Genomic DNA, 25,667 nt, shown 5'->3' with positions numbered 1-25,667 from the left:
TAAATGATTATTATTTAATCTTCCTTACCTCATTTTTTGAAAGATAGTATTTTTATTCTCATTTCCCTTCCCCCCCCAAAAGTATCACACTCGAAACAGTGTAATACTTCTGTCTGTCCTGGTATCGCTTTGTAGACCAGGCTGACCTCGCACTCACAGAGATCCTCCTGCCTCTGCCTCCCAGTGCTGGGATTAAAGGCCTGCGCCACTACAGCCTGACAGTATTTTTATCTTTATCAATACACCAATTAAAGTTTTTATGATATCTGCCCTATACTTTCTTGTTGCCAAGAACTTAGAGATTGTGTTTGTGTTTAATGGGGGTTTGCTGTAAGTTAGCCCTCAGCTTGTGGATCCTCTTGCTCAAGTGCTGATAATTCAGGCAAGCAACATCACTTTTGGACCCAGTGATACTTTGAATAGTAGTATCTTTTTTTTTTTTTTTTTTTTCGAGACAGGGTTTCTCTGTGATTTTTGGAGCCTGTCCTGGAACTAGCTCTTTAGACCAGGCTGGTCTCGAACTCACAGAGATGCGCCTGCCTCTGCCTCCCGAGTGCTGGGATTAAAGGCGTGCGCCACCACCGCCCGGCTGAATAGTAGTATCTTTGTTTTTCATTTTTGTCCTTCATTTCCATTTGAAATATTAGGCAGATGCTTCAGAGTATTAATGGTTTATTTCTCAACATTAATTGAGCTTGTGATTTTTGAGAAAGGATATTTGACCTTTTAGAGCCAAATAATCGTCTAATTCCAACCCTAAACTTACAATTATGTTTAAATGATTGAGTTAGCTGTCAAATAATTTAAAGGTTGAGTGTAAGTCATATATTTGTTCATCCTGTTGATGACCTTTGCTGTTTGTATTTAATATTGTAATTATTAATATGCATGCTTCTTTGTATATCTATATGTTGAGGAAAAGATACAGTAGGTAGTACTCTCTGTCAATTTTGTGTATAAAAGACTCCAATTTTTTCTCTTGAGGGACCAAGCGTTTGACTTCAGTTGGCTGTTGTCAAGATTCCAGGCCAGAATCTTGATTTATAGACCTTATAATCAGTTGCTTAGGGGCAATAATGTCCCTTTTATGAAAATTTGAAGATTCATAAAAGATGAAATACTGTGAAATCATCAGTTGACTCAAGAAACATTCTTTAAGTAATACTGTATATATTCTGATTGTCTTCTAATTCTGTTGCTTTTGGCTTATTTGGTTAAATACCTGGCTGTGTTAGGGAAATGTTGAAGTTATTTAACTGTAAAAACTCATATTTGAAACTTTTGAATTAAGTTAAATAGTTTAGAAAGATTTTATTTATATGGTTGAGAATATGTGTACCAATGTGTGCAAGAACCTGTGGAAGCCAGAAAAGGAAAAGAAAAAGATTGTATATGTGGTTTGGTGGTGGTGTCTTCAAGCTTGCTATGTAAGTAAGGATAAACTCTGTATCTTCCTGTCCCCATCCTTCTGAGTGCTGGAAGTATAGGCATGTGTATTACAACTAGCTTTTTTTTTTTTTTTTTTTTTTTTTTAATTTTTCGAGACAGGGTTTCTCCGTAGCTTTTTTGGTTCCTGTCCTGGAACTAGCTCTTCTAGACCAGGCTGGCCTCGAACTCACAGAGATCCTCCTGCCTCTGCCTCCCGAGTGCTGGGATTAAAGGCGTGCGCCACCACCACCTGGCTACAACTAGCTTTGAATGTTTATTAGAACTAGAATTGGGGTATAATGGTACTTGCCTGTAACCCCAGTACTCAGAAGACTGAATCAAGAGGACTGCCATGAGTTTGAGATGCCTTGGCCATGTGTGTGTACATAAATTTTTTTTCTATTTTTATACACACACACACACACACACACACATTTTACATATATGTTAGAAAAAATAGGACTCAAATTAACACTCTTCATTGTTGTAGGAGGCCTCTTGTGAGTTCCTGACTGCCCAGACTTCCTAAATAACCACACAGAAACTGTATTAATTAGATCACTGCTTGGCTTATTAGCTCTAACTTCTTATTGGTTAGCTTTTACATCCTAATTTAAGCCATTTTCATTATTTTATATTTTACCACGAGGCTCATGGCTTAATGGAAGGTTCTAGCCTGTCTCCAGCGGTGGCTCCATGGCTTCTTCTTGACTCTGCCTCCTTTCTCCCAGCATTCAGTCCTACCTCTATTCTTTTGCCCTATCACAGGCCAAGACAGTTTCTTTATTATATATATATATATACACACACACACACACACACACACACACACACACACACCCCTCCATCTAAATCTATACACACACACCTTTTTTATTACAGTGTGGTGTTGCTACAGTGAGATACAAAAGACATGTATTTTCTGGTAAGAACTAAAGTTAGTTCTTTTGGGGCTGGAGAGATGGTTCAACATTTTAGAATACTTACTGCTTTTCTAGGGGATGCAGGTTTGATTCCCAGTATAGTGCCTCACAGGCAAAATGTAAATACACATAAAACTTAGAAATTAAACTTTTTAATTGATTCTAATATTTCAGTAAAATGATATTGGCTTAGAAGTTATAAAAAAAAAGCATAGGAATGAGCTGGGTGGTGATGGCGCACGCCTTTAATCCCAACACTTGGGAGGCAGAGGCAGGCGGATCTCTGTGAGTTTGAGACCAGCCTGGTCTACAAGAGCTAGTTCCAGGACAGGCTCCAAAACCACAGAGAAACCCTGTCTCGAAAAACAAAACAACAACAACAACAAAAAAAAGCATAGGAAGAATTGGATGACACTTTCCCCCCTAGAAATCTAATGAAATACATTCCACTTTTAATTCCTGAAATTAAGTGAACTAAAAAAAAAAAAAAACAACAAACCCTGACATTTGTTATAGTACTTACTATGGTAGAGTAGTAGTCTGAACTTATACACGGTAACTCACGTAACCCTCATAAGTATAAAGTAGGTTTTTTTCTTTATACTTTAAAAATAAAGGAGACAGTGTCTGAATAGTGTTGGGATTTATATTTAGCCAGTTTTTAAAAGATTTATTTATGCATGCAGTGTTCTGCCTGCATGTATGCCTCTAGGCCAGAAGAGGGCACCAGATCTCAATATAGGTGGTTGTGAGCCACCTTGTGGGTGCTGGGAATTGAATTCAGGACCTCCGGAAGAGCAGTCAGTGCTCTCAACCATCTCTCCAGCCCCCTATTCAGCCAGTTTTATCCCAGAACCCAGGTTCTTAAGCCTATCTCAATTATGACAACCATCTTTAAGCAGTAGATAATCCCATATAAAGGAATTGTAGCAGAACCTCCAGTGAATCTACTGTTTTTTCGAAGTTTTCTAAGTTGCTCAGTACTTAATCAATGCAGGTCATCTGGAAGAGCAGTATATGTACTTAACTAATGAGTTATCTCTCCAGCACCTGTTTTGTTTATGTTATGAGACTATGTCTCAGTAGATAGCCCTGGCTGAACTGGAAGTCACAGAGGTCTTTAGGCTACTGCCTCCCAAATGCTGGGTTTAAAGGCTTGTGTCGCTACTTTTGGTGAGTTATTATGTATGTTTTTAATAGTCTGTTAATTGTCTCTTCTTCTAACTTTGTCAGAATTGGATAATTTAAGTAGTAGAAGGTCTCCCATGGTTTAAAGTTGCACCTAACATTGAAATGGACTGTGTTGTGGAATGCTGTGCTTTTAAAGTGCCACAGGTGATTGTGATGAGCTTATAATGCAATAGAAGACTGCACTGTTCCCTTACATTGTAGATCTGATATAATTTTATAGATAATAACTACAAATTATCTTAATTATTCTTAGCAACTTTTAACTTTTCCTTTTTATTTTTTCTTTTCCTAGTTTATGTCAGCGTGGCTTCATTCATACAGATGAACCAAGCATTGGGATAGCAGTATAAAATTAGAATCAGACAGCTGACTGCTCAGCAGGATGCCATCAACTAACAGAGCAGGCAGTCTAAAGGACCCTGAAATTGCAGAGCTCTTCTTCAAAGAAGATCCGGAAAAGCTCTTCACAGATCTAAGAGAAATTGGCCATGGGAGCTTTGGAGCAGTATATTTTGTGAGTTAAAGGTTTGACGTCAGTGATGTTGGAGTAAAAGATGATAAAAAGATAAGAAGTTTGCTAAGAAAACAATCCCTGCTCTCATACTGCTTTTTATACCACATATGTCGACATGCATTATGCAAGCAATGACTTTTTGCAGTTGACATCACTTGGTTGTCCTCTAATTCAATCTCGTTTCAAAACTACCTGGAGATATAATGTAATCTAGGCCCAGTCGTATAAGAATGCCTCCCATTTTGAGATGCCAGTTAAAAGCTCTAGCTTGTATTTTGATTAACTATGGAGTTGGGATCCTCCAACCCTTTCCTTGGGTATAATTAAGTGCAACTTTTAAGATTTTATTTTAAATGATACAACAAAAGATTGAGCCCTAGAATCCTATTTGGTACAGGAGCTTTTGTGTACATGGAGTATGTCAGTTTCTTGGCCATTGGATGTTTGCTCTCATCTTCCTCATCATCCCTAGTCTTCTGGGGTTGTTATTCATTACATAAGGTGATTAGTAAATTATTGGCTGTTGGTGATTAATTTTACCTTCAGCTGCTTTCCTTTCTCCCAAGGTGAGAATTGGGTGTGTAATGTCAGTTCCACTTTTCTGACTCAGGAATGGTTTCCCTGAGAACCATCCTTCCCACCAATCCTGTTATTATCCATGTTCTTTCCTCAAAACACCTCAGATGTGTTTGAAAGTGGTTTGCTCTAAATAAAAAAGGCTCTTTTATTATTCACCAATGTAGCTCTTCTGGAGATTGCTTGCAACCAAGGACAAAAATCCAAATATTTTATCAAGATAATATTTTAGGGGAATAAAAATAAACCACCCTAAATATATCTTCTGGCAAGATTTATGTTAGTTATTCTGCAGACACAGGAATGACACTGAGATGCTATCCTTAGAAGACTTGACAGCTTAATATGACAGTCTTGCTCGCCTTATTGTTGTCTCTTTAGCCTCTCATAGTCTGCTTGTTATCATCCTCAGAAGCTTCAGGACCCTTATTCTGTAGGGCAGTGTGCTATTTCAAAGTCAACCATATGGTCCTTTTGAGTTTTTTTTCTTTTTGTATGGCTCCTGTGTGTACACATTAATAATTCGTATGCTTTATCCCTTCCCTCTTTTCTCTATTACCAGCTCATTTTATAGACTAAAATTATTGAACCTTCTGAGGAAGAGACAAATTTAAAATTTCTCTATATAGCTTTCATTTGTCCTCAGAGTATATAGTCTAGAATCCCCCTCCCCATACTTGAAACTGAAGATAATACTGAACCTTATAATTTAATGTCTCGGCAGGTGGTGGTGGCACTCACCTTTAATCCCAGGACTTGGGAGGTAGAGGCAGGTGGATCTCTGTGAGTTCGAAGCCAGCTTGATCTACAAGAGCTAGTTCCAGGACAGGCTCCAAAGCTACAGAGAAACCCTGTCTTGAAAAACCCCGAAAAAGAAAAAAAAATTTAATGTCTGAGCTAAATATTTTAATACTTTGCATGCCCTATGGCCATAACTTTTCCCTTTTGAGGTATGGCAACTAGCATACATTTCACTTCCTGATAATTTTTTTTTTTTAAGTATGCATTGGTGTTTTGCCTCCGTGTGTATCTGTGTGAGGGTATTAGATCCCATGGAACTGGAGTTACAGACAGTTGTTAGCTACTGTGTGGGTGCTGGAAATTGAACCCAGATCCTCTGGAAGAACAGCTACTTCTCTTAACCACTGAGTCATCTCTCTAGCTCCCTTTATAATTTTATAAATAGAAATCTTGTTCTTACTGTAGAGTTTTAGCAGCATCAATACAACTTTGTTGTTTTTGAGACAAGGTCTCTTTAGCCATGACTGTTGGAGAACTCACTATGTAGTCCAGGCTGACTTTGAACTTGCAGAGATCTGCCTGCCTCTGCCTTCTGAGTGCTGGGATTAAAGGTGTACACCACCACCACACAGCTGAGATTTTTTTCCCCCCAAGATAGGGTTTCTCTGTGTAACAGTCCTGGTTGTCCTAGAACCCACTTTCTAGACCAGACTGACCTTGAACTCACTGAGATCCGCCTGCCCCTGCTTTCCAAGTGCTATAATTTAAGGCCTTTGGCCACTTCCTCCCATTCAGGCCAGAAGAGGGTATCAGATCCTCTGGACCTGGATACAACCTGGTGGTTGTAAGCTGTCTGATGTGGATGGGTGCTGGGAACCAAACTGGGTCTTACAAGAGTAGTAAGAGTTCTTATCTATTGATGTTTCTCTCTAGCTCCCAAGTTAGAAATTTCTTTATCATATTTTTCTTTTTCCATTTTGTGTGTGTGTGTGTGTGTGCACACATGTGTACGAGTGTGTGTGCGTGCATGTTTTTACATGAGTGTGGATGTGGATGTCATCAGCATGTTAGGATTCATCCTAGATTCTCTTTTATTTCATTTGTTTAAGCAGGGTTAATCCAGAGCTCACTCTTAGGGCTTCTTGTTAGCTAGCTTGCTCCAGTGATCTTATCTCCTTCCAGAGTTGGACTTATAGTTGGACCATCAAATCTACACAGTATGTATGGTGTTGGTTTTCTGGGGATCCATACTCTGTTCCTCTTTACACTCATTATAATACTTTGTGTTGTGAGTGCAATTGCCAGTGAGCCATCTTCTGCATTCCCTTTTGTTACTTTGTTTTAAGACAGGATTTCTCTGTGAAGCCCTGGCTACCCTGAAACTTTCAGTGTAGACCAGGCTGGCCTTGCACTTACAGAGATCTATCTGCTTCTCTCTTTCAAGTGCCTGGATTATTTTCATTTTTTCCTCAAAGGAAACATTCTTCTTTTTGGCATGTCAGGATTGCCATTATCTCATTATTATATTGATATTTTTATTATGTAAATTTTGATTTTTCAAACACAAGGACTTAAATAACCAATGCAAAACTATATAGCTATCTTAGATGCTACTAAGTCACTTATGGGTGGGTAGAGTATGCATCGTAGATATGCTGGGCAAAAGAAATGATTCATGTCCTAGCCAGATAGAATATGCTACTAAGGGGGCTGGAGAGATGGCTCAGTGGTTAAGAGCACCGCCTGCTCTTCCAAAGGTCCTGAGTTCAATTCCCGGCAACCACATGGTGGCTCACAACCATCTGTAATGAGGTCTGGTGCCCTCTTCTGGCCTGCAGGCATACACACAGACAGAATATTGTATACATAATAAATAAATATTTAAAAAAAAAGAATATGCTACTAAGAACGGCATACAATTTCAAACTTTTAGAGAAAGCCAGGTGAGAAAGAGAGGAAGACAGCCTTCATAGGTCAGAAAGACCAAGGTTCAGAGCCTGCATTTTAGTTCAAAATACCTAACCAGTTGTTATAAATTGCTGTACTTTGGAATATTGTGTTAGAGTACAAGTCCATTTTTCAGTTTTGAGTATGTATGTGCTTTAAGGGTAGAATTTCAGATACCTATGACACTTCTATGTTTAAATTTTTGAGGAATAATTTAACTGGAAGCCCAGCAGCTGCTGTTTTCATTCCCACCAGTAGTTAAAGACTTAATTTCTTTTTTTTAAATTAATTTATTTATTTAAAATTTCCACCTCCTCCCATCCTCCCATTTCCCTCCCACTCCCCCCACAAGACTTAATTTCTTTACCTTTGTGAAAAATGCCTGTTATCTTGATATTTTGCTTATTCAGTCTCAAATGTTGTGGAGTGGTTTTCATTTTCAGTTTACTGATGTTGAACATGTTCTGTTGTTGTTTAGACAGGGTCTTTCTTTGTAGCCCTGGCTTTCCTGAATCTAAATTGTATGGATCAGGATGGTTTCAAACCATTCCCAACCTGTATTGGTTGTTTTTGTTGTTTTAAAGCTGTATGTGGAGCTGGACACTTTTAATCTCAGCACTCAGGTGTCAAAGACAGGTGTATCTTTGTGAATCTGAGCAAGCCTGATCTACTTAGAGAGTTCCAGACCAGCCAGGGCTGCATAATGAGACCCTGTCTCCCCCCCCCAAAAAAAAAATTTAATATTTTTAAAATTTTATTTGTGTGTGCCACAAGTGTGAGGATATTTTCAGACACCAGAAGAGAGCCTGAATTCTCTGAAGCTAGAGCTAACAGGTGGTTGTGAAACACCCAATATGAGTACTTATATCTAAATTCAAGACCTCTGGAGGAACAACCAATGTTTTTAACCACTGAACAATCTCCAGCCCCATTCTCAGGTCTCTGGCTTTGTATTTTAAGTAGACTCTGTCTAGAATATATAAAGAACTCAATAATAAAGATTTGTAGTTTAGAACATGAATATTATAAGTATTTGAATTAATTTTTTTTCCAAAGAAAATTGCAGATGGACAATAAGCTTATAAAAAATGTTGAATATTAGCTGGACATTGGTGGCGCATACTTTTTATTCCAGCACTTGGGAGGCAGAGACAGGTGAATCTTCATGAGTTCAAGGCCAACCTGGTCTATAGAGTTTCAAGACAGGCTTCAAAGCTATAGAAAAATCCTGTTTGAAAAAGTGAAACAACAACAACAACAACAAATCAATATCATTAGTCATGAATTTTGAAATATTTTAAGTAATCACAAAAGGTCACATGTGGTTCCTTTTAAATGAAATGTCCAGAATAAACAAATCTCCAGGCATAGGAAGTATATTGTTGCTTAGAGAAGGTGAGTAAAACAGATAGGAGGGTGATATGTAAAGATGATACAGAGTAAACTCAGCCATGGTTAAAAACACCCCAGTAGCAGTACTCAGGAAACTGAGGGAGGAACATTTTGAGTATGAGGTCATAATAGGATATATTCGTGAATTCAAGGCTAGTCTAGCTTATAATTTTTAGAGAGTGTAGAAAAACAAGAATCAAAAAACAAAAATAGACCCCAGGCATTATAGAAATGATATGTCATGTTGAACACTTAACTTCTCTAGTTTTGGTTTTGTAAATGTTGGCTTTCTTTATAGTTGAGAGATTTGGAAGTAATCCTTCCCAAACTTTCAGCATTTAAGTTTATGTTGGGTAGTGTACACCTTTAATTCCAGCACTCAGGAGTCAGAGACAAGAGACTCTTCAGTTTGGGGCCTACTAGGTCTATATATAGCAAGCTCCAATACAGCCAGGGCTACATAGAGAAACCTGGTCTCAAAACAACTGGAACAAAATATGAATTCTGACATGTCATTCTAGTATCAAGTCCTGAGTTTTATATTTTATTTTAATATTTTTTTATGATTTATTTAACTTTATTTTATGTGCATTGGTGTGGAGGTGTCAGATCCCCTGGAAGTAAATTTACAGACAGTTGTGAGCTGCCATGTGGGTGCTGGGAATTTAACCAGGGTCCTCTGGAAGAACAGTCAGTGCTCTTAACTGCCAAGCCATCTCTCCAGCCCTTGAGTTTATATTTTATCCTGATAGTTGATGTCATATAAAATTTAGGTTAAGAAATACTTACATTTATTTATTTTGTTGCAGAAGGGCCATTGAGGTCAGAGGACAACTCACAGGAGTTTGTTCTCTTTCTAGGATGTGGCTCTCAGGGATTAAATCTAGTTTACCAGGTTTGGTGGCAAATAACTTTCCCCCGAGCTGTATCTACATCCCCCTGCCCTATAAAATTTTATAGTCTTCCTGCTTATATTTATGAATTAAATTGGTATATAACTTTAAATAGGTTTTATATATATATTTTAATATTTAAAAAAATATTATGTATACAATATTCTGTGTGTATGCCTGCAGGCCAGAAGAGGGCACCAGACCCCATTACAGATGGTTGTGAGCCACCATGTGGTTGGTGGGAATTGAACTCAGGACCTTTGGAAGAGCAGTCAGTGCTCTTAACCTCTGAGCCATCTCTCCAGCCCCTTAAATAGGTTTTAAATATAGGATCATACTACATTCTTATGAGACATTTCTTCTTCCCTTTTATATATCTGAAAAGATACACAAACACCCCATCTTCCCCCCATGCTGTGTGTGTGTGTGTGTGTGTGTTCAGGTGCATCTTATGTGTATAGACTAGAGGACTACCTCAGGAGCAGTCCATGTTGTTTTGTTCAATTTTACTTATTTTTTATTTTCTGTGTATGGGTGTTTTGCCTGCATTTATTTATTTATATTTATCACATATGTGCCTGGTACCTGTGGAGGTCAGAAGAGGTATGGATCTCATGGAACTAGAGTTATACATGATTGTTAGCTGCTGTTCTGGGTGCTAGGAATTGAACTTGGGTCCTCTGTAAAAGCAGTTAGCATTCTCACTGTGCCATCTATCCAGTCCTTTTTTGTTTTTAAGTTAAAGAAGGCATGTTTATTAAAAAAGAATACTTTCTAAAAGTGTGCTGTGTGTGTGTGTGTGTGTGTGTGTGAGAGAGAGAGAGAGAGAGAGTAGAGAGAAAGAGATCGACCTTTATGTGGATGTCTTTAGAGGCCTGAAGATTGCATTAGACTCTTGGAACTGGAGTTACAAGTGATTTGTGCCACTTAATGTGGGGCTGGAAACTTAATTCCAGCCCCAAGCACTCTTAAGCACTAAACAATCTCTAGTCTCTTACTATGTTTTTTGAAATAAGTTCGTTTAAGCTGTGAACTACCCAAGTAGGCCAAACTAGTTGGCTCTAGTACTGGGATTACAAATCCATGTTACCATACCCAGTTTTTTTTCTTAGGATGAGTTCTAGGGATCAAACTCAGGTTCTCATACTTAACAAGGCAGTGGGGTGTTTGTTTGTTTGATTGTTTGTTTTGTTGTTTTTTAAAAATGTTTTTATTTTTAAATGAAGTGTTCTACAAGGGCTGGCAAGTAAAGGTGCTTGCTACCAATCTTGTCAACCTGAATTTAATATACTGGACCCATATAGTAGAAAGAGAACTAACTGAGTCACTAAAGTTGTCCTCTCACCTATAGACACATAGACTCATACAAATTCACAAATATATACATGCATTATGCATATAAATACAATAATGTTTTTTACAAGTTTTCTATAAAGGAGCTTTATTGCATCTTAGCTTTTTGGTTTTTTAATTAGTTATATATTAGAGGTTTACAATATGGATTGTAAAATGATGACTATAGTGTGAAGTAGATGATTTACCTATTATCTTATATAGTGACTTTCGTATGTGACAAGCTGCTAAAAGCTACTTTTACTTAACAAAATTCCCTAATATAATTTTTTTTAACTGTAGATTTGAATTGTTATTCTTTAGGTTCCTGTTTCTTCTTTATTTTTTCTGCCATTAAAGCTAATTTTGATATTTTTTGAATTACTAGTTTATAAGCACCTTTATTCTCAAAGAAATAACATCTCAGATTCAATCCAATTGGTTTCTATTTCACAATGGTTCTTTCTTTGTTTTTTTTTAAGGCTCGAGATGTGCGTACTAATGAAGTGGTGGCCATCAAGAAAATGTCTTATAGTGGAAAGCAGTCTACTGAGGTAAGTTAATTATGTACATATTTTTGGAATGTTAGGAAAACATACTATTTTTTAATAATGGAGAAAAAATTAAAATAGATATGTGTAAAGGTATACAGTCCTAAATGTATTCGTAGATTTTTCTTTTATCCTGTTTGCTTCTTCATTCATTCACTTTTTTTTTAACCTTTTTCATTGCTGTACTAAATTCCAGATTTATTCATGCTAATTTTATACATACTTAATTGTCGTTGATTCCCCTCCTTCCACTCATCTTCCTGTTCTTGATCGGTTTTTACCCTTCCAGTCAGTTTGTAACCTTCTGCCCTAGTATTTCACTTTCCAGTTCCCCACCCCTTCTATAAAGCTTCTTTGTGTGCCTTCCAATTGGCCCCTTTTTGAATTTCCTGACTCCTGCCCACGTCACATCAGTGAATCTTCTTTTACAAATGGGTGAGGCCCATTTAGCTATTACTTAGAGCCATAATCAAAATATTAGTAACATACCAAAAGCCTCCTAACCTATGTCTTACACTTTCAGTTTTTTAAGCTGTGGTTTAATAATTATTCTGTATTTATCTTGTTTTCTAAATACTAATTAAGATGTATGTGACAGTAAATTAATAGGACATAACCTTTTATTTAAAACAATTTAGACTTGGGAGGCAGAGGCAGGCGGATCTCTGTGAGTTCGAGACTAGCCTGGTCTACAAGAGCTAGTTCCAGGACAGGAAGCAAAAAGCTACGGAGAAACCCTGTCTCAAAAAACCAAAAAATAAAATAAAATAAAATAAAATAAAATAAAAAATAAAAACAATTTAGAAAATATTTCATGGCTGTTTTAAAAATTTATTCGACGGGGCTGGAGAAATGGTCCAGAGGTTAAAAGCATTGGTTGCTCTTCCAAAGGTTCCTAAGGTCCTGAGTTCAATTCCCAGCAACCACATGGTGGCTCAAAACCATCTATAATGAGATCTGGTGCCCTCTTCTGGTTTGCAGGCATAATGTAGACAGAACACTGTGTATATAATAAATAAATAAATAAATCTTTTAAAAAATTATCCAAAGATAATATGTAATAATTGGAGAAAGGAAAAAGAACTAGTTGTTTTATCTTGCCAGTATTCTTATTTCTAGATTATGTTTGGCCTATGTAATTTACAGATTTATAAAAAATGTGTTTTTAAAATCTAGAATTCTGAGCCTGGCATGATGGCACATACTTTTAATCGCATTTGGGAGGCAGGGGCAGGTGGATCTCTGTGAGTTTGAGGCCAGCCTCGTCTACAAAATGAGTTCCAGGACAGCCAGGGCTACATAAGAATCCTGTCTATGATCTCTGTGAGTTCGAGGCCAGCCTGGTCTAAAAGAGCTAGCTCCAGAACAGGAACCAAAAGCTACGGAGAAACCCTGTCTCGAAAAATTAAAAAAAAAAAAAAAAAAAAAAAAATCCCTGTCTGGAAAAACAAGACAGCAAAAAAAAAAAAAAAATAAAAAAAAATTAGGATTCTGAGGGTCTTTAATTTAAAAACAAACTAATAGTTTTTTAGTAGTGGCAAAGCACTTGCAGCAAAATTTGCTATGTTATACCGCTTTCAAGTAGATGGCACAGTAGTGTTATTTACATTCATGCCATTCAACCATTACCATCACCCTTTGCTAGAATTTTTTTCATTTTGGGACATGGGAAATGTACTTATAATATGGAATGAGATTTGGTTTAGTGATAAAAGTAGTTGCTGTCTGTTCACAGTACCACCAAAACAACAGTAATTTTTTTTCAAACACCTACCCGCTAGCTTCCACAATTCTGCTGTTTTTTATGAAGTTAACTATTGGGGCATTTTCAAGCATTTCTAACCTTTGACACTGTGGTATATTGTCATGTATAGAGTTCATGCTGGAAAGTTGTGCAACTGAGTTTTTAAAAAAATTGAGAAAAAAAGGGTTTTTTTTTTTTTGAGGAAAAAAATGTTTAAAGTAAGTTTTCTGTTCTGTATTATACTGCATTCATAGCCATCTTCAGCTACATATTGTCCTGTGAAGTCATAGAGCTACAGATTGGATATTCCTGCAAGTAGAGTCATTTAGTATTTGTCCTTTTGGTACTAATGTATTTTATATCACACAGTATTCTCAGTGTTCATACATAGTATGACACGCCCAAATTTTCTTCCTTTTCAAGAGACTTTAAGAAATATTCCATTGTGTGTATATGTGTTACTTCTATCTCTGCATGCATTCATACCTCACATTTCTTTTCAAACCTACAAATGGACCTGGGTTCCTTCAGCCTTTTGTCAATAATACTGCTATGAATAGGAGTACACAAATATTTCTGTAGATTCTTGTTTTAATTTCTTTTGGTTATATGTCTAGAAGGGAACTTGCTAGATTTGTTTGTTTCAAAGACTTGAGTTCCTGTTTGTTTTATTTTTATTTTTATTATTTTTATTGATATTTATTGAGCTCAACATTTTTCTCTGCTCCCCTTCCTGCCTCTCCCCTCCCTCCTTTAACCCTCCCCCAAGGTCCTCATACTCCCAATTTACTCTGGAGATCTTGTCTTTTTCTACTTTCTACTTCCCATGTAGATTAGATCTATGTAAGTCTCTCTTAGTGTACTCATTGTTGTCTAAGTTCTCTGGGATTGTGGTTTGTGGGATGGTTTTCTTTGCTTTATGTTTAAAAACTGCGTATGAGTGAGTACATGTGATAGATGTCTTTCTGTGTCTGGCTTACCTCACTCAATATGATGATTTCTAGATCCATCCATTTGCCCACAAATTTCAAGATGTCATTTTTTTTTCTGCTGTGTAGTACTCCATTGTGTAAATGTGTACCACATTTTTCTTATCCATTCTTCAATCGAGGGACATTTACGTTGTTTCCAGGTTCTGGCTATGACAAACAAAGCTAATATGAACATAGTTGAACACATGTCCTTGTGGCATGATTGAGTATCTTTGGATATATACCCAAAAGTGGTATTACTGGGTCTTGAGGAAGGTTGTTTCCTAATTTTCTGAGAAATCACCACACTGACATCCAAAGGGGTTGTACCAGCTTGCATTCCCACAAGCAATGCAGAAGTGTTCCCTTTTCCCCACAACCTCTCCAGCATAAGTTGTCATCAGGGTTTTTGATCTTAGCCATTCTTATAAGTGTAAGATGGAATCTCAGAGTTGTTTTGATTTGCATTTCTCTGATGACTAAGGATGTTGAACATTTCCTTAAGTGTCTTTCAGCCATTTTAGATTCCTCTGTTGAGAGTTCTCTGTTTAGGTCTGTACTTCATTTTTTTTTTTTTTATTGGATTATGTGATCTTTTGGTGTCTAATTTCTTGAGTTCTTTGTATAATTTGGAGATCAGACCTCTGTCTGATGTGGGGCTAGTGAAGATCTTTTCCCATTCTGTAGGCTGTCGTTTTGTCTTGTTGACTGTGTTCTTTACTTTACAGAAGGTTTTCAGTTTCAGGAGGTCCCATTTATTAATTGTTTCTCTCAGTGTCTGTGCTGCTGGGGTTCTATTTAGGAAGTGGTTCCCTGTGCCAATGCATTCAAGTGTACTTCCCACTTTTTCTTTTATAAGGTTCAGTGTGGCTGGCTTTATGTTGAGGTCTTTGATCCATTTGGACTTGGGTTTTGTGCATGGTGATAGATATGGATCCGTTTTCATTCTTCTACATGTTGATATCCATTTATGCCAGCACCACTTGTTGAATATGCTTTCTTTTTTCCATTTGATATTTTTTTGCTTCTTAGCAAAGATCAGGTGTTCAAAGATGTGTGGATTGGTATTTGGGTCTTCTATTCAGTTCCATTGGTTCTCCTGTCTGTTTTTATACCAATACCAGGCTGTTTTCAGTACTGTAGCTCTGTAGTAGAGTTTGAAGTCAGGGATTGTGATGCCTCCAGAAGTTCTTTCATTGTATAGGATTGTTTTGGCTATCCTGGGTTTTTTGCTTTTCCATATGAAGTTGAGTACCATTCTTTCGCGGTCTTTGAAGAATTTTGATGGTATTTTGATGGGCATTGCGTTGAATCTGTCCCATTTGTTTTGAATCTGTTTTGTGGTAAATCTTGGTTTGGTGATTATTGAGCTAAGGGTTTGGTAATACTATTATATCTTTCTGTCATTTTGGTATCTAAAAACTGATATTTCTTTGAAGCATAATTTTATTTACTATTGTGTTAAATCAACTTTATGATTGACTAAAACAAGAACGCCAAACAGATTGGTTTCTATACGATATTTATTGAACTTGTGGAATGGCTGTTTGGACGTACGGACTTTTATTTTTAAAGTTTACTGATTTGCTTCATAAGAGTAATTATGTAGGTCTGGAAATTTAGCTCAGTAATAGAGCATTCGCCCAGCATGTTTGTGGCCCTATTTTCATTTCCCAGCAATATACACATGCATGTGCACACACACAAGTAATATATGTAGGAACTGGAGGGTTGTCTCAGTGTGTAAAGTACTTGACACCAAAGGGTGAATACCTGAATTTGACTCCCCTGGACCCACATAAAAGCTAGGTACCTGTCTGTAATCCCAGTGCTTTCATGAGATAGGAGGTGAAGACAGAATCTGTAGAATCTGACTGCACAGTTGACCTGGCATGTACAGCAAAGAAGAACAAAGAGCAGGCCCTGTTTCCCAAAACATTCTCTTGTTGGCTATTGATCTCTGCACATGTACCGTGGCATGGCTGTACCTGCACTCACATGTGGACATGTGTATACACACACACACACACACACACGAAGAGTTAAGGATGTTGCCCTAAATGTTTTCTATATTTCATGATACTTGTGAGAGAAAGAAATCACCAGAATATGTAGGAAAATCATTATTATACTCCATTTTTTTTGTTACCTTTAATACATAGTTATTCTAGCATTTTCTTTTTATTTTATGTATATGGGTATTTTGCCCACATGTATTTCTGTGCCCCATGTATGTGCCTGGTGTCCAGGGAGTCCAGAAGAAAGTGGTAACAATTGAATGCTGCTGGTGGAAGAGTCAGTTTTCTTTAAGGGTGTGACCCCTGGTAGGTAGTGCAGATCTAACACCTAAAAAAAGTATTTGGACAGCACAAGTTGAACTGGATGATTTTGTTTCATTTTATTGGTTTTTCAAGACATGGTTTCTCTGTGTAATCTTGGCTGTCCTGGAACTCGCTCTGTAGACCAGGCCTCCCTCCAACTCAGACATTGACCTGCCACTGGCTCCCAAGTGTTGGGATTAAAGGTGTGTGCCACCACTGCCCAACTGGATTAGCTTTAAAGCAAAAAAGAGAGGGAAAACAAAATTGGGTGGATAAGCAGGTGGGGTGAATGTGGAATGTCCAAAGTAAGGAGATGAATATGATCACAATACATTCTATGAAATGCTCAAGAAATTAATGAAATTAACTTTAATTAATTATTTAAAAATAATTTTATTTAAAGAAAATAAAAAGATTGACTTCTGAGGGAAAGAAAACCCATGTGTGTTTTATTTTTGTCAATGTGCTTAATTGTTTGATTTAAGATTTTTTATTTTATATGTATGAGTGTTGTCTGTGTATGTTTGTATACCTTGTGTGTGCCTGGTACCTTTTGAGGCCAGAAAAGGATGGACCACTATAAATGGATAAACTGCCATGTGTGTACTAAGAATTGAACTCAGGTTTTCTAGAAGAGTAACAAGTGCTTTTAACTTCAGAATCATCTCACTAGCCTACTATAAAACATAGTAGAACTCATTGATTATGAATATTATTAATCTGAAATTTGTCCTTAAATGTCTTGTATCCTATATAACTAAATTAGTGGTCTGAGTACAGATCTTTTAAACTTTATTTTGACATTTCTGGTATAGAACATAAAGTTGTGTGTTCTTCTTACCTTTTTAAATATAGTAATTCTTATGTATCTTTCAAAGAAAAATCAACTGTTCGTAATTCTTCTGTTCCTTTTTTTCTCCCTCTACATAGAAATGGCAGGATATTATTAAGGAAGTCAAGTTTCTACAAAGAATAAAACATCCCAACAGTATAGAATATAAAGGCTGCTATTTACGGGAACACACCGCATGGGTTGGTATTCTCTTCCTGTTGTAAAGTAAATTAGTTTCTTTTGATTTAGCATAACTTAATGTCTCAGACTGGTTATATGAAGACATGCTTTACACTTGAATTGTTAGTTCATCCTAGGAGAGGAAGAACCGTATTCTTGCAACTTTTAACAGATAAAAACTTTTCAAGACTTCTCCAGAGTTTATTCATAGCTTTAGAAGTACCAACTCAGCATCTCAAGAGTAGTACCATTATTTGAGAATGGAAGTGAACATACCTTATTGATGTAAATGTGTGTTAATACATCTAAGTACAAAGATCCTTGTGAAGTTTTGATATACCCTGATGAAATTTGAGGTGACATAATTCCATAGTTGAATAACACTTAACATAGAGAATTGTGACATTGTGTATAAGAATTGTATTATAGATGTAATTATATATAATTATAAATTTCTTTATATAAAAAAATATATATACAATACACAGCTTATATAATTGGTTTCATGTTAACATTATTAGAAGACAAGTGTTATCATTGGCTTAAATTTTGTTTAATAGTTTAAAGAAACAGTGTTGCTATGTGGGCTCATTTTTTGCCTTGGCATCCCAACTACTGAAATCACTGGTGTCACCATGTCTGAATCATTCATTAGCTTAGTTTAACAAATTGCTAAGTATATAACTGTATTGTAAATGTGGATGATAGCTCAAGTTTATTTTACTTTATATTGTCTTCTTGACTTCATATTTATCTCATAGACTAAGTTTTTATAATGTATTTTAATGCATTTAATAATTTTTCTACCCATGCAGCTTGTAATGGAATATTGTTTGGGATCTGCTTCAGATTTGCTAGAAGGTAAACTAACTTTGATTATTGATTTTTGGTTGTTTAATTTTAAAGTCAGACTATTGTGGCACATATCTTTAATTCTAACACTCAAGAGGCAGAAGCATGTGGATCTCTGATTTTGAGTCTAGCCTGTTCTACAGAGTGAATTCCAGAACTGCCTGGGCTACACAAAAACCCTCAATGAATTGATGAATGAATAAATAAAATAAATAAATTTTGAAACATGATCTCTTTAAGGAGCCCTTGGAGGTCCTGGAACTCGCTATGTAGACCAGGCTTCTATATCCTGCCTGATTTGATTAAAAACATGTGCCACCATTCCTGACCTTGATCATTGTTTATTAAAGTTTTAGAGTAAAATAGCAATTTGGTCCTAGAGGTGGTTGTGTACTCCTTTAATTCCAGAACTTGGGCGACAGAGGCAGATGTATCTCTGAGTTTGAAGCCAGCCCCTGATCTACATACATAACAAGTTAGTTTCAGAAGAGCCAGAGCTATATAGAGACATCCTGTCTCAAATACCAAATCAATCAAACAAAACAATTCAGTTAGAGTTTATTTAAAAAATATTAATACTAAATAAATATAAAATTTTGCAGAAAGTATATTATCCCTGTCTTTTCCATTTTCTTCATAAGAAATTTGCTTTCCTTAGAAAGTAGGCAGATTTTTCTCTTTGAAACTTTCTATGCATTAAAAAAAATTCTTTTTCCTCTATTTGCTCTATTGTGTTAATAAAGTCATCAGGTTAATTGTTGGGTATTGTTAAGTTTAGAGGAACAGTTGATTGTATATTATTAACCCTTGTCATAAGTGTATTCTAGCTATAGTTTATTGGTCTTGTTTTATCACCATGGAAATTGTCTCCTGCTAAATGCCTGTTTTTCAAAAATTGAGGAGATAGCTCAGTGAGTAAAGCAATTGCTGCACAAATATTAAGACTAAGTTCAAATCCTCAGAACACAAGTAAAGTTAGGCATGGTTGTGTGCTTCAGTAATTCCAGTGCTCCACAGGGAGATAGAGGTAGAGACAGGAAAATCCTTAAAGGCTTGTGGCCTAGATAGCCTGGCATATGCGGACAGCAAATTACTAAAGAGACTGCCTCAAACAAGGTAGGAGGTGAGGATCAGTGTTTTCCTTTGACCTCCATACATAAACTATGATACACACACATATTATACACATAGTCACTACAATACCATTGTGTCAGCTGGGTAGTAGTGGCACATGCCTTTAATCTGCGCACTTGGGAGGCAGAGATAGAAGGATTTCTGTGAATTTGAAGCCAGCCTGGTCTACAGAGCGAGTTCCAGGACAGCTAGGGCTATACAGAGAACCCCTGTCTAGGAAAACAGACAAACAAACAAACCATGTGTCAATTTGTATATTCATTTAAAAAGTTTTTTTAAATTATTTTATATGGGTTTGTTTGTATTTATGTGCATGTACACCACAGTGTATATGTGAAAGCCAGAGGACAACTTGACAACTCTTCTTCTAGTGGGTAGGTAGGTTTAGGGAATTGAACTCAGATCCACAGGCTTACACATTTACTCATTAACCTGTCTTGTTATCCCTGTATATATTTTTAAACAAGAATATTCTTTGTGATTACTTTCAAATAAATTTTCTTTTCTCAGTTCATAAAAAGCCACTACAAGAAGTGGAAATAGCAGCAATTACACATGGTGCTCTCCAGGGATTAGCTTATTTACATTCTCATACCATGATCCATAGGTAAGTGATTTGAAAATTATCATATATTGACAAGCAAGTGGTTTATTGAATTTATCACCCCTATAGTTCAGTGTCTCTGGAATTTTTGTTTACTTCAGCCAAAAAGAATTGCCTATAAACTCAACACTATTTAGACTGTTTACATATTAGAAAGAACATAGTATATGTGTGTTTCTTTAGGATAATTTTTATTTTTGCTTGCTATGTTTTCTAAAGCATATGTATTTTATGAAACTTAATTGTAGAATTACCTAATTTGTAAACTGGAAGGGGTATTAGGAATCACAGAGTCTTTCTTTTTGTATAATTGATACTTTAATTTGTGACTATAATTTCCCTAAGATTGCAAAGGCAATCAGATTAGAGTATGAACTTAGTGATCTTTTTTTTTCCGGATAACTAATAAATTGAGGGTTTGTTCCATTGATTCTGTGACATGGACAAAAACCATTTCGATGCTTTTCTTTTTTTTTAGCACTGCTATTAGTTTTGGCTGTTTGAGATAGATATTTGTATTTAAAATATTATGTAATCCAGTCAGTAACTATTAAACTATGCGGTACATTCATATATTTAAAAATAATGGATTGTCATTATTTTTAGATGAGGGTAGGTGAAATCCAATAGAAATCCATATAGTAGCAAGTGAGCAATTGGCAGAATTGGAATATATTTTCTCATCTGCAAAAGTACCTCACTATGCATAAGGCTTAGAATTTAATCCACATTACCATACACCCAAAAACACACACATAATCACATCACAGTGGGCAGGGAGAAAGTACTTTCCCATTTAAAAAGGAAAAACACACATAAAAGTGTATTATAGTATACTCACTATTACATGTACTATAACAAGAATCAGTATGTCTTGTAAATTTGTTTTTTCTAAGTTTTAAAATGTTAAGTATGTATTTTAGCATCCATGGAACATGTATTCCTTTTGTGTAAACATTCATATAGCTTAATTTGGATATTGTGTTTGAGCCATTGATAGTGTATTATATGTGTGCTTCAGTTTTCATTCCATGTTTAATTGGGAACTATGTAAAAGCTTGAGAAGGGGATAATCCTTTTGGTACAAACCCAGTTTGGAATATAAGATTCTTTACTCTTTTTCCTTTTTTAAAGAAAAGTGTTAAAGCTAGGTGGTGGTGAGTTACAGGACAGCTAGGGTTGTCTCAAAAAAACCAAGAAAAGCAAGAAAGAGAAGAAAACTGTTAAAAGGGATATTAGAAATCTTGTAAAATGATGAAAAGATTATTAAATTATATTTTCAAAGCCATTGGTCATACTGATAAACTCAAACACACGCATTGTAATACAATTGCCTGACCTTTTTTTGTTTTGTTGACTATTCGCCTAATTATTAACTATATTTTTACTTGAATTCTGTTTTGTTGTTACAAAATTTTGTTATCACAATTTATTAATTTTATTATCACAAATCAAAATTATTGCAATACTTGTTTTTTATTTCCTTTCTGCTATATTACATTTTTAAAAATAATTTCTAACACAGTCTAATGAAGGGAAGTTAACTAATTTTCTGTGTCTCCTAAACCAGAGATATCAAAGCAGGAAATATCCTTCTCACAGAACCAGGCCAGGTGAAACTTGCTGACTTTGGATCTGCTTCCATGGCCTCCCCTGCCAATTCTTTTGTGGGAACGCCATATTGGTAAGAATGGTCTTATCTGCTATTGGTGCTCATAATTAAAATAAGCAGTATTTTATACTTTCTATAATGTCATTTTCTTGAAAATATGCTAACATGTTGGACTTTAGTTGAGGGTGATGTGCATCCCTGATCCTCTTCCTTCTGAGTTTTTTTTTTTTTTTTTTTTTTTCTTCCCTCTCCTTGAGACAGGGTTTCTCTGTAGCTTTGGAGCCTGTCCTGGAACTAGCTCTTGCAGACCAGGCTGGCCTTGCACTCACAGAGATCCGCCTGCCTCTGCCTCCTGAGTGCTGGGATTAAAGACCACCACCAGGCTGCTCTTCCTTCTGTTTTATGAGAGCAAATTTACTTTGTATTACTACTTAGACTGGTAAGTGATTTGGAGGGGTTTTGCTGTTTTGAATTTTCTGCTTGAGGAATTTCAGATGTCCAAAAAAATAGAAGTGTAATGAGGTTTTTCATCCTAATTACTCAGCCCAGTAACCTTTATCACATGGTTAATTCTGCCTTCCCTACTTTCTACCCCAGATATTTTCTATTGAAATTCTAGGTAATATCTGCTTTGGTCTTTGAATAATTTTATATGTATCTGTCAGTGAAAAAATTTTTTTAAAAGATTTATTTATTATGTATCCAACATTCTGCCTCGATGTACTCCCACAGGCCAGAGGAGGGCACCAGATCTCAGTATAGATGGTTGTGAGCCACCATGTAGTTGCTGGGAATTGAACTCAGCACCTCTGGAAGAGCAGCCAGTGCTCTTAACCTCTGAGCCATCTCTCCAGCCCCTGTTAGTGAAAATTTGAAGGAAATATATTTTCAGATATTTAAACTTTTCACATCATCCTGTTTTATTTTGTTTCTAATCTATCTTTGAAATCTCTCTTATTTTATAAAAGAAAGACTTGATTAAATGGTATATTGCTCTGGAATGTAAAGTGTCAAAATCATATTAGACATTTGTGACTGTCCAGTTTCTAAAACATTAAAGGGTCAGGATACAATTTTATGGCCAAGCCTGTGCCTGCCTTTTCATTTCAGGTAAAAGAACTGACAGTGTTGCCCATGGCGAACTTCAATATTTCAGACAAGTATTAGAAATGAAATTCTAATGAAATTTGTAATGAAATTCTGAGAGCCTACTTTGGGATTTTCCTGTTGGAATGTTGTTGAATGATCATGACAGATGGCGAGAATGAGTATCATGTTTTCTGAGCATTGCTAAATACATGTATCACAACTTCTAATTTGCTTCCTGTTGTAAAAATTTTTTGTTTACATATATTGACTGGAGTTCAATCCAATGTTATTTATGTTGATGGAGCTTATATTCTCAAAGTTTTGTTGATTGAATATTGTATGTTTTAGGATGGCCCCAGAAGTAATTTTAGCCATGGATGAAGGACAATATGATGGTAAAGTTGATGTATGGTCTCTTGGAATAACATGTATTGAATTAGGTAAGCATTGTTTTTTATTACTAGGGATTAATTTTTTTTTTGAATCTCACTGTGAAGCCCCCACAATTGTTCTATAACTTGCTATGTAGACCAGAGTGACTTTAAACTCACAAAGATCCCTTGTCTCTTCTGAGTGCTAAGATTAAAAGTGAGCCACCACACCTACCTGAATTAAGTTTTTTCAGTTACCATATTAAATTAGATTTTTGTCTGAGATCTCAATTTTTTGAAAAATAATTGGTTTTATATGTGTATAGGTATTTTTCTCTGCCTGAATGTGTGAGTTCCATGCATGAGCCTGGTATCTGGTATCCAGGGAGACCAGAAGAGAGTGTGTTGGATCCTTGGGACTATAATTGCCGATGGTTCTGAACCTCTGTATAGGTGCTAGGAATTGAACTCAGGTTTTCAGGAAGAACAGGCAGTTCTCTTAACTCTTGAGCCATCTCTTCAGCCTCAAATTTAAAGGGGAAAAAAATAAATCATTTAAAACTTTTACTTTGATCATCTGGTAATTTCTATATTAACCTAATATATATTGGATAAAATATATTTGCTATTAGTTCAAAAATAACTTTTCACTGTTGTTAATGTTTGTTTAACACTTACAATGTACCTTTTTTTTTTTTTTTGGTTTTTTTTTTGGTTTTTCAAGACAGGGTTTCTCTGTAGCTTTGATGCCTGTCCCAGAACTAGCTATTGTGGACCAGGCTGGCCTCAAACTCCCAGAGATCCGCCTGCCTCTGCCTCCCGAGTGCTGGGATTAAAGGCGTGCGCCACTACCGCCTGGCTTGAGACAGAGTTTCTCTGTGTAACAATAGCACTAGAACTCTCTTTGTAGACCAGGCTGCCTTCAAACTCAGAGATCTGCCTGCCTCTGCCTTCTTGAGTGCTGGGATTAAAGTGTGTGCCACCACTGTCCTGCAAGTTAGTTACTTTTAAATTTAGAAATTAGATGTCCAAACTGTCCCTTTTGGGTAGGCCTTGACTCCTGTTATGGTGGAGGATTACAAATTCAAGGTCTTCCTGACAAGAGAGGGAATTCAAAGTAGCCTGGGAAATTTAGTAAGACCTGCAAAAAACAGTAAGCCAGACTTTATTCAAGTGGAACCATAGTGTTATAGGTATGTAGTGTGGGCTAGAACTGGGAAAACATACATGCACAATAATAAATGTTAAGACCTCTGAAATTAAGAAAATAAATTTGGCCAGGCATATACCACCATGCCTTTATTATCCAGCATTGGAGAATAGAAGACAGGCAGGTAGATTTCTGAGCTTGAGACCTTCTTGGTCTACATAGTAAGAGTGAGTTCCAGGCAACCAGGGCCACATAGTGAGAGCCTGTCTTTTAAAAAATAATTCTTTTGTTTAAATGAAATTTAGAGAGTTTATAAGAATGTGAGAAGTTGGGGGTAGAGTTTGGTTGGTGTAGTGTAGTATTCATGAAGCCTTGTGTTTGGTACCAGTAGCCCAGAGACCAAGCATGATAGCATATGCCTGTAATCCCATAACTCAGGAGAATCAGGAGTTTAAGCTCATACTGAGCTACATGATGATGAAGAGTGCAGCCTGGTCTACAAGAGATTATCAAAGCCGGGCGGTGGTGGCGCACGCCTTTAATCCCAGCACTTGGGAGGCAGAGGCAGGAGGATCTCTGTGAGTTCGAGACCAGCCTGGTCTACAAGAGCTAGTTCCAGGACAGGCTCCAAAACCACAGAGAAACCCTGTCTCGAAAAAACCAAAAAAAAAAAAAAAAAAAAAAAGAGATTATCAAAAAAAAAGAAAGAAAGAGAAAGAGATCGAGACAAGTCCTGATGACACATATGGTAATGCCAGCATTTGGGAAGAAGGCTTAGGAGAATCTTTATTTGACCTACATAGTGATGTCCAAGTCAGTCAATGCTGCATAGGGATACACTGAATTTCAAAAAATCTTGGCTCTATAAAAATATATATATAGACTAGGCTGGCTTAGATAGATCACAGAGATCTGCCTGCCTCTGCCTCCAGAGTACTGGGATTAAAGGTGTGAAGCACCATGTTCATCAAAAAAGAAAAAAATAGTTTTAAACTAAAATTGTCTGTTGAAGGGCTAGAGATACAGCTCTGTTGGTAGATTCACTCTACCTAAGTGAAACCTGGGGTTTGATTCCCCTGAACCATATAAAACTAAGAATGAGGCGGAATGGTTAGAAATTCAAAGTCATCCACAACTATATAAGGAAGTTTGAACTTCTCCTGGACTATAAAACCTAGAAGAGATGAGAATAGAGGTCAGCTGAATCTACCTAATTGAAAACCTTAGTAGTAACAGAAATGGATATTATTCTTCCATTCATTCCAAATATCTTCAGTATTCCTTTTCTCTTTCCCTATAGTTCTTGTCCCCCAACCCCT

General features: G+C 36.4%; 1 protein-coding gene across 3 annotated transcripts in view; it reads left to right on the top strand.

The window, feature by feature from the left end:
* Taok1 (TAO kinase 1) overlaps positions 1-25,667 on the top strand; it is a 105,247-nt gene that overhangs the window by 30,314 nt on the left and 49,266 nt on the right. For 2 of the 3 annotated variants that reach the window (XR_009057452.1, XM_057776796.1), the window contains exons 2-8: positions 3,835-4,056; positions 11,420-11,491; positions 17,455-17,556; positions 18,352-18,397; positions 20,033-20,129; positions 21,697-21,810; positions 23,176-23,267. Coding sequence is in view for 1 of the 3 variants with exons in the window: in XM_057776796.1 (XP_057632779.1) it covers positions 3,925-4,056; positions 11,420-11,491; positions 17,455-17,556; positions 18,352-18,397; positions 20,033-20,129; positions 21,697-21,810; positions 23,176-23,267 (655 nt within the window). In the remaining 2 variants the exon portion in view is untranslated. Of the gene's footprint in view, positions 1-3,834; positions 4,057-11,419; positions 11,492-17,454; positions 17,557-18,351; positions 18,398-20,032; positions 20,130-21,696; positions 21,811-23,175; positions 23,268-25,667 lie in introns of those variants that run through there. The other variant, XM_057776797.1, reaches the window with a different exon arrangement.

This window comes from Chionomys nivalis, chromosome 7 (assembly GCF_950005125.1).
Source record: "Chionomys nivalis chromosome 7, mChiNiv1.1, whole genome shotgun sequence".
NCBI classification, from domain to species: domain Eukaryota; kingdom Metazoa; phylum Chordata; class Mammalia; order Rodentia; family Cricetidae; genus Chionomys; species Chionomys nivalis.
This window is presented reverse-complemented; position numbering and strand designations above follow the sequence as displayed.